A 9,426-nucleotide genomic window follows, 5' to 3' on the forward strand; every position below is an offset into this window, starting at 1 on the left:
GGGAATGTTGGCCTGGGGGGCAGTGGTCCTCCTGGGTTGTGTCTTTTGTATCTGGCTATTGTGTTGACTCAAACGAGAGCATGCTCAGTATAGGGCAGTGGTGTACCAAGCATTGATGGCGATTAAAGATGGCGCATCTCCCAATGTTTGGCTGGCCTCTTTAAAAAATTAAGAGTTCGCCCTAGGTCGTCTGGCAGTTGTAATCACACAGATCCACGGTATCCAGTGACAGGCAACTTTCCTTATGCACAGACCAACCTACGACATGGGGCCTGGAGGCGATAGGGTAACCCTAGGACGGGTAAGGCTGTGACATGAAAGGATCGACCTAAGACAGGAGCCATGACCGAAGGACAGACTTGCCCAGATCTAGTCCAGCATCATATTATTAAACAAAAAAGGGGGAGATGTAGGCAGCTGGTGCCTAAAAGATGGCACTGGTCTCTGGCACACTGTCACTGTAAACAATGCCAACTGCGCAGGCGCTAGCCCGAATCTGGTGCCAACTCCTCCTGAGCAGGTGCCTACAAATTAAAGTGCCGGCAGACTGACCAATCCCAGGAGGACACATAGCCCTCCCCAGTGCTGGGGTGTATATAAGCAGTCCTCCCTGGGTTCCCGGGGTTCCCGTAGCATCGAGGTGTACCTGCAATAAAGCTGTTGAGAAGAATCCGACCGTGTTGCATTTTTCCTTGCTGGACGAGGTGAGCACAACATTAAGGAATCACAGTCGTGGTTAAAATGAAATATTATTCCAGAGGGGAATACTAGGCAAAAGCTTCTTTGCTTCCAAAGAGGAGGGAAGAAATTCTTGAGGAGGAGGAGGAGGAGGTGTGTTATTGCCAGCACTGGTAAATGAAGAACGTCCCAATGTAAGCTCCAGAAAGCACTGCCACAGCGGAAGACCTCTCAGGAGGAATATCTGGTGGAAGCTAGGAGAATGCAGGATCGCTTCCAAAGGAAGTTGGACCAGAAAAACAACCACCACCACAACAACAAACTGGAAACATTAGGAACAACAAAGCTAGACAAAGGTTTTGGGCCACAGAGAGCTAAGCCTGGAAGCACCTCAGGAGCCATTGCTCATCAGAGCTTCATGGCTTAGGTTGGTACTTGTCGTGGTTAATGGCTCTTCTACAGCTGTGAAGAAAGACTGTGACCAAAAGCAACTTGGGTGGAAAGGGTTTGTTATATATCACTTACACTTCTAGTAACAGGCCATCACTGAGAGAAGTCAGGACAAGAACTCAACTAGGAAGTGATACAGAAGCCAGGGAGAATTGTTATTTGCTGGCTTGCTCCCTGTAGCTTGCTCAGCACACTTTCTTAAGTGAATGGCAATGCTCACAGTAGACTGTGCCCTCACACACCAACCATCAAAGAAAGAAAGAAAGAAAGAAAGAAAGAAAGAAAGAGAGAGAGAGAGAGAGAGAGGGAGAGGGAGGAGGAGGCAGGAAGGGAGGGAGGAAGGGAGAGAGGGAGGGAGAGAGGGAGGGANGGGAGGGAGAGAGAGAGAGGAAGGAAGGAAGGAAGGAAGGAAGGAAGGAAGGAAGGAAGGAAGGAAGGAAGGAAGGAAGGAAGGAAAGGAAGGAAAGGAAGGAAAGGAAGGAAAGGAAGGAAAGGAAGAAAGGAAGGAAAGGAAGAAAGAAAGGGAGAGGGGAGATGGAGGGGAGGAGGAGGGGTAGGGGAGGGGACAAACCACAGGCTTGCCCATAAATATTCCCAGTTTAGTGGGAACATTTTCTCAACTGAGGTTCCCTCTTCCAAAACGACTCTATAGTTTGTGTCAAGTTGACAAACACGTGAGCCATCATGACACTATTATCTTCCTGAGTAACTGGGTGGATGCCACCCCTCAGGCGGCCATTAGCTTGTTCGATACTGAGGCAGACACTAAAATACTAGGAATTGAACGTGGCTTCATCTTTCCACAAGTCTTGCCACTGGACAGCAGTCTTCCTTGGAGGAAGATCCGAGCTGTGTGGTTTTCTATCCTGCAGAGTGCTCAAGTTGCCTTCTGACCTCTACACATGTTCTGGGGCACATGCCTGTGCATAGATACACACAATAAATGAATGCAATTTTTAAAATAAACAAAACAGGGAGAAGTTGATACGGCCTGCAGTCAATGGCAGGCTGGGAAATATACAGCTGTCTCCAAGGAGAAAAAAGGAAAACACGTGCATTTGTAGATTTCAGTAGAAAGCAATTGATTGCAAGCCAACCGTTGATATTTGTAGAACTGGAAAGAGTAAACTGCGACACAAAAGCACAATCACCATCATCTCAGGGGCAAAAATAAGATTGCAAGAAAAATAATTAAGAATTGTTACGTTGTAAGTGTTGGCTTTCATTTACCTCAGCAATTTAACGAAGTCAGTTTAGCTGACTTGTGCATGTTTGGAAACTTTCATGATCCATTCAGATGGGCTGGTATGCAGTGCTCACAATACACCAGTGCCAAGTGACTTGGTTAATAGTAGAGTGGACCCACTCACGGTGGCCTCAATTATATCACATTTGATGGATGGTAACAACATAAAAATGACCCCTTGACTATGGAAGAGACCTATGCAGAAGAGCAACCCTGGGCTTGCTCCTTCCTCAGCTTAATGCTAAATCTACTTTTAATTTCTTTAAGTTTGTTTTTATTCGTATGGGTGTTTGCCTGAATGTATGTATGTCTGTGCACCGTACATGCCTGGTACCCACCGAGGCTAGGAGAGGGCATCAGATTCCCTGGAACTGGAGTTCCAGACAGTTGTGAGCTGCCATGTGGGTGTTGGGAATTGAACCTGGTCATCTGGAAGGGCAGCCAGTGTTCTTAGCTCCTTAGTCACCTCTCCAGCCCCTTTTGAACAGATAGCTTAGCATAGTTCCACATTTATGGAAGGATAGAAGCATTATCCAAACAGGTATTGGATTTGTTCTGTGGATAAATGTCTGCAGAGGGAAGGTTAGAAGGAGAAGAATCAGGCCACCTCAGGCAGTGAGAAAATGTAGATGAGAGATTCTTGGCCCTCGGGAAGTGAGGGCACACTGGGGTCTCCTGACAGCTTCATGGGCATCAAGTCTTAGTCTGCTCAGTACAGAACCACCATTTCTCTCAGACAGAGGTAGAGGCAGATAAGGTAGAAACGGAACTGATAATACGGAGAAGATGCCAGACATAAATGCATTTGTTCAGCCATAGCTGATTTATTAGTTCATGGTTTAGAGTCCTCACTCATCTCTGCAGAAGTGGGAGAGAAGCTGTGGGTTGGGTTGGGTTGGTTTGGTGTTTTCCATTTTCTTGCTCAGAATGTCAGCTTCTCGTGGTTAATCCAGACTATCTTCTTTTGGGGTAGCAATACTTGATTAGTGGGAGGTGCTGCAGGAGAAGCCAGATCACAGTGAGGCGGTGTTGCTCAGTACCTTTTACAACTAACCGATTTCTAGTTCAAATGATTTTAAAGACATAGATCATTTGAGGAGACAAGACTAATCGCAGATTAATCTTAGAAAAAAAAATTACCTGGTTCATCAATAGCAAATACACCTGCTTATGCATTACAGTTGACATTTGAAAACACCGCATGTTCATTCACAGGAGTTGAGTCAATAAGACAGTACCTTGGACTTTATATTCTCAGACACAAGCAACTTAAAGTATAAAAGGAAAACTAGAATGTGGTTTTTATTCCTTTACATTACATTAAATACACACACACACACACACATATGCATGTATAGACATCCATATACAGAACAGCTTTAATGTTCACAAAGACTGACTGCCAGGGTACCAGCAATAAATGTTTGCATACTTGTCTTTGGAATACCTTTTCTATTCCACAGACTGCTTCCATCCAATGTTAATACTAAGCTTTTCCTGGATTTGTTTAATGCTCATCTTTTGGAAGTATGTCTTTTCTAACTCCATTCCTGGCTTTTTCGTTGTCTTAATGTGTGCTTTAGTGGTTAAAAATTTCTGGTTTGCACCCAAAAAGGCGAGCATGGTAGGTACTCACTGATAAGTGTATTTTAGCCAAAAAGTACAGAATATCTAGAATACAACCCACAGACCATAAGAAGTTTAATAAGCAGAAAGGCCCAAGTGAGGATGCTTCAATCCTACCTAGAAGGGGGAATAACCATGGGAGGCAGGGGGAGGGAGAGACCTGTGTGGGAAAGAGGAAGGGGAGGGGGAAAGGGGAACAGGATCAGACATGGGGGGGGGCAGGAGAGAAGCCCAGAGGGCCAGGAGAATGAATAGCAATATTCAACTTTGAGGGGTGAGAGATAGAGGGACCCTTTAGAAAGTACCAGAGACCCAGGAGGTAAGAGACTCTCAGGACTCGGGTAACCTTAGCCAAAATGCCCAACAATGGAGAGAGGGTACTAGAAGAGTCCACCTCCAGTAGATAGACAGAGCCTCAAGTAGAGGAATGGAGTTGCCAGGCCACAGTCAAAATTTCTGACCCAGAATTGTTCCTGTCTAAAACAACGGCAGGGACAAAAATGGAAAAAGAGACTGAAGGACAGGTGGTCCAGTGACCAGAACAACTTGGTATCCATCTCATGGTGGGGGCCCACCAAGGCCTGACACTATAACTAATGCTATGATGTGCTTACAGACAAGAGCCTAGCGTGGCTGTCCTCTGAGAGTCCCAAGTAGCACGTGACTAAGATAGATGCAGATACTTAGAACCAACCATTGGATTGAAGTTAAGGACCCCACGATTAAATTACGGGTTTTAATCGAAGAAGCTAAAAGGAGAGGGCAACCCATAGGAAGACCAGCAGTCTCAACTAACTGGGACCCCATGGAACACCCAAAGACTGATCTTCCAACTAAGCAGCATAAATGGGCTGGTCCAAAGCCCCTGGCACATATACAGCAGAGGCCTGGCCTGGCCTGAGTGAGAGAAGATGTGTCTAATTCTAGAGAGACTTGAGGGCCCAGGGAAGGGGGAATGTCTGGGCAGGGAGCACCCTCTCAGAAGCAAGGCAGAGGAGGAATGGGATGAGGAACTGTGGGGGGAGGGGGGGAACCAGGACTGGGGAGGCGGGGGAGAGACTATGGCTGGAATATAAATAAAATAATTTTTCAAAAAAGAACTATAAAAGAATTCCTGGTTTGCACACAGTCACTGAGTTTCTTTTGTAATTAATACATTTTGCATCTGTTTACTTGTAGCAAAGACATTGTTCCTGCTTTATTCTAGACATTTTCTTCCTTATTTCTCATGTTTATATGCAGAGTGTGCATCTGGTGGAGACTTTGTAGCCTGTGACTCTGCATGCATGTGTGTGTGTGTTTGAGGTAACGCTAAAATTTTTCTATATAATTATCCTTCCAAACGACATGTTGAAGCATCATACCTCTTCTATGGTGCTGATGCTGAGATACTTTCCTTTAGAAACATTAAATTATTTTATTTATTTACATTCCAAATGTTTCCCTCCTTCCCAGTCCTCCCTCCCCTAGTTCTTTACCCCATCCCCCATCCCTTCTGCTTCTGAAAGAGTGCTCCCCCACCCACCCACCCCTACCTCATCCCCACCAACATCCCCCTTCTCTGGGGCAATAAATCTATAAGATTAGGAACATCTTCTCACTGAAGTCAGACAAGGGTAGCCCCATGCCTCCACTGGGGGCCCTGTCTATCTACTGGGTGTGGCCTCTTCAAGTTCCATCTCTCCACTCTTGGGCATTTCAGCTAACATCATCCCCATTGAGTTCTGGCAGCCTCTCACATCCCAGGTCACTGGGATTTTCTAGAAGTTTCACATGCCCCCAACCCCGATGCTACTTATTTCCATTCATTCTCCTGGTCCTCTGAGTTTCTCTCATCCTCTCCCATACCTGATCCTGCCCCCTTCACCTCCTCCTCCCCTTTACCACCAAGATCCTTTCCTCCTTCTGCCTCCCATGATTATATTGTTCCCCATTCTAAGTGGGATGTAAGTATCCACACTTGAGTCTTTCTTTTTGTTAATCTTTATCAGATCTGTGAGCTGTATCATGGGTATCCTGTACTTTTGGGTCAATGCCCACTTATCAATGAGTACAAACCATGCATGTACGTATCCTTTGGGGTTTGGGTTACCTCTCTCAGCATGATATTTTCTAGTTCCATCCATTTGCCTGCAAAATTCATGATGCCCTTGTCTTTAATACTGGAATAGTATTCCATTGTGAAAGTGAACCACATGTTCTGTACCCATTCTTCAGTTGAAGGACATCTGGGTTGTTTCCAGCTTCTGGCTATTACAAATAAGGCTGCTATGAACATAGTGGAGCAACTGTCTTTGTGGTATGGTGGAACATCTTTGGGATATATGCTCAGGAGTGGTATAGTTGGGTCTTCAGGTAGAACTATTTCCAATTTTCTAAGGAACCTCCAAATTGATTTCCAGAGTGGTTGTACCTGTTTTTAATCCCACCAACAATGGAGGAGTGTTACTCTTTCTCCACATCCTTGCCAGCATCTGCAGTTGCTTGAGTTTTTGATCTTAGCCATTCTGATTGGTGTTAAGGTTAAATCTCAGGGTCATTTTGATTTACATTTCCCTGATGACTAAGGATGCTGAATATTTCTTAAGTGAGTGTTGGCCATTCAAGATTCCTCTGTTGAGAATTCAATATTTAGCCCTGTACCCCAATTTTAATTCAGTTATTTGGGTTTTGGGAAGCCTAACTTCTTGAATTTGTGTGTTTTAGATATTAGATCTATATCAAATATAGGGTTAGTGAAGAATCAGTAGTCTTTCATTATACAAATGATAAATGGGTTGAGGTAGAAATTAGGGAAATATAGCCACAAATAATACAAAATATCTTGGTATAACTCTAACCAAGCAAGTGAAAGATGCATATGACAAGAACCTCAAGTCCCTAAAGAAAGAAACTGAAGAATGCCTCAGAAGTTGGAAAGATCTCCCATGTTCATGGATTGGTAGGAATTAACATAGTAAAAACTGGTCATCTTACCAAAATAATCAACAGATTCAATGCAATCCCCATCAAAATTCCAACACAATTTTTCAAAGACATGGAAAGAGCAATTCTCAACTTCATATAGAAAAACAAAAAACCTAGGATAGCAAAAGCAATTCTCAAAAATAAAAGAACATCTGGGGGAATCATCATTCCTGACCTCAAGCTGTATTATAGAGCAATAGTGATAAAACAACAACAAAACAAAACAAAATAAACAAACAAAAAACACTGCATGGTATTGGCATAGTGAGAGTCAGGAAGATCAATGGAATAGAATTGAAGACCCAGAAATGAAACCACACACCTATGAATACTGTAAGATCTTCACTAACCCTACATCCAATAGAGGGCTAATATTCAAGATATCTTCTTTAGTATAAGTCAACTGAACCCACAGGTCCATTGGCCTATCATCCCACTTGTTTTGGGGTCTTGTTGTTTTTTAATTGAAAAATAATACATTATATTCTGATCTCAGTTTCCCCTCCCCTGTCTCCTCTCTCACCTTCCCAACCATAAATCCCATGGCTTCTTTCCCACTCTCTTTAGGAAACCAGCAGGAAAGAGAGAGAAAAAGGAAAGCAGAATTAAAAGAAAAGAAAAAACATGCAGGCACACACACAACAAAATAAAAACACAAAATTTTTGAAACAATAGTATAATAAACAAAAAACAGTAATATATAAACAAAACCTTTTTTGCAGTAGATGGTGGTTAATATAGAGAGGCACAGCTCCTCAATAGTCAAGAAATAAAAGATAGTGGAAGCGTTCAGTTCTAAATAGGACATTGATAGTGTGGTCCCTGTTCCGAAGGTTCAGGGTTTGATTGTGGAAGAAGACAGAAATATTATAATAATGAGGAACTGAGCATCTGCTACAAAACAATATTTATCCAACATGATGACATGGTGGAGTCACTGCGCACATTAGTCCATGGGCTGTGGCTGCACACCAAGACCAAGCAGTCAAAATCTAGCATAGTCAGTATAGAGGCTCATGAAGTCTCAACCCATCTGAGGAACCCCTGGCAAGCAATGGCTGTCAGATGAAGAAGAACCATGTTTTCTTCACAGATGCAACTCCTGAGAGACTACTGATGTCCTAGTAAATGGCCCTGCACACATTCTACATATAACTAGAATCTTTGGATTAAAAAAAAAGCACATAAATAGGGAGAAAAATGGTAGGTAGATTGGGAACAAATTGCAGGGGCCATAAATTTTATGAAAACACATTATATGCATGCATTAAATTCTCAAACAATATGAAAGAGAGGAAAAGATAGCACCTGCAATAAATAGTGCCAGCCAACCTGGATATCTATACCAAGCAGGATCAAATCAATTCCTTTTCTCTCTCCTTGCAGAAGTAGAAAAACAAATTCAAGATAGAAGTGATTCGTGGGAGCAACCTCAACCCAACTATGTGTACTCAGGAAATAAAGTCAACAACTCACTAAGGGGGCGTCAAGAAATAACAAGTCTCTGTATAGCAGAAGAAATAGTAAATCTAGTGAAGATGGCAGAAAATCTTTGCCAACTAAACACTGGACAGAGGAAATTTCTTTCATAATTGACCTTTTTATTAAAGCAATGAAAGTAAACATATGCCAGGCGGTGGTGGTGCACGCCTTTAATCCCAGTACTTGGGAGGCAGAGGCAGGCAGACTTCTGAGTTCGAGGCCAGCCTGGTCTACAAAGTGAGTTCCAGGACAGCCAGGGCTACAGAGAGAAACCCTGTCTCATGACCAGACTGGGCAACAAAATTGTTATTTGACTGTAATAAGAGCCCTTGACATGGAAACCCTACCCCTCAAGTTTAAATACAATACAGTACAGTAATATTTGCCATGAGCCTATGTTGTTATGGACTCGAATTTGTTAATCTTGAATGTTTGGGGCTTTATTTCCATTGATAGTAATGCTCCCATTTGACATTCTAAATCTGACTTCATTTCACTGATAAGATCCCCCCTCCCAACAGATATGACACCTCTCATGACAGGCACATCTCTGATGACAATCGATGGTCCTGAGCACCTTTTCATACACCCACTGACCATCTACCTGTACCCATTGGTTGAAGACATGTTGGAGGTTTTGTTTTTTACTTGAGCCTTTAGTTATCAAGTTGGAAGCATTCCTGATTTCGTTTGTTCTGGATGGATGGCTGAGCTCTAGTGAAAATTCTATTTAGGTAATTAACTCACTTTGCCATCAAGTAATAGTCATCATTACCAGAATCATTTTTTTAACCATTTTGTTATTTATTTTTACATTTCTGTTCACATACAGATTCCCTCCCTCCCCCGTCTCAAAAATCTTTAATTAGATATTTTCTTCATTTACATTTCAAATGCTATCCCAAAAGTCCACCATACCCTCTCCCTGACTCCCCTACCCAACCACTCCCACTTCTTGGCCCTGGCGTTCCCCTGTA

The 9,426-nt window shown here is 43.1% G+C and overlaps 1 protein-coding gene across 4 annotated transcripts in view; it reads right to left on the reverse strand.

Annotated features, from left to right (window-relative positions):
- The window catches only part of LOC110299986 (disintegrin and metalloproteinase domain-containing protein 5), a 69,237-nt gene that overhangs the window by 6,358 nt on the left and 53,453 nt on the right, over positions 1 to 9,426 (reverse strand). For 2 of the 4 annotated variants that reach the window (XM_021169994.1, XM_021169993.1), the window contains one exon: positions 3,181 to 3,370. The exons of the other annotated variants lie outside the window; for them this stretch is intronic. In XM_021169994.1, the coding sequence (XP_021025653.1) occupies positions 3,297 to 3,370 (74 nt within the window). In that variant the 3' untranslated portion in view covers positions 3,181 to 3,296. Of the gene's footprint in view, positions 1 to 3,180; positions 3,371 to 9,426 lie in introns of those variants that run through there. 4 annotated transcript variants of the gene reach the window in all.

The sequence above is a fragment of the Mus caroli genome, chromosome 8, assembly GCF_900094665.2.
Source record: "Mus caroli chromosome 8, CAROLI_EIJ_v1.1, whole genome shotgun sequence".
Taxonomy (NCBI): domain Eukaryota; kingdom Metazoa; phylum Chordata; class Mammalia; order Rodentia; family Muridae; genus Mus; species Mus caroli.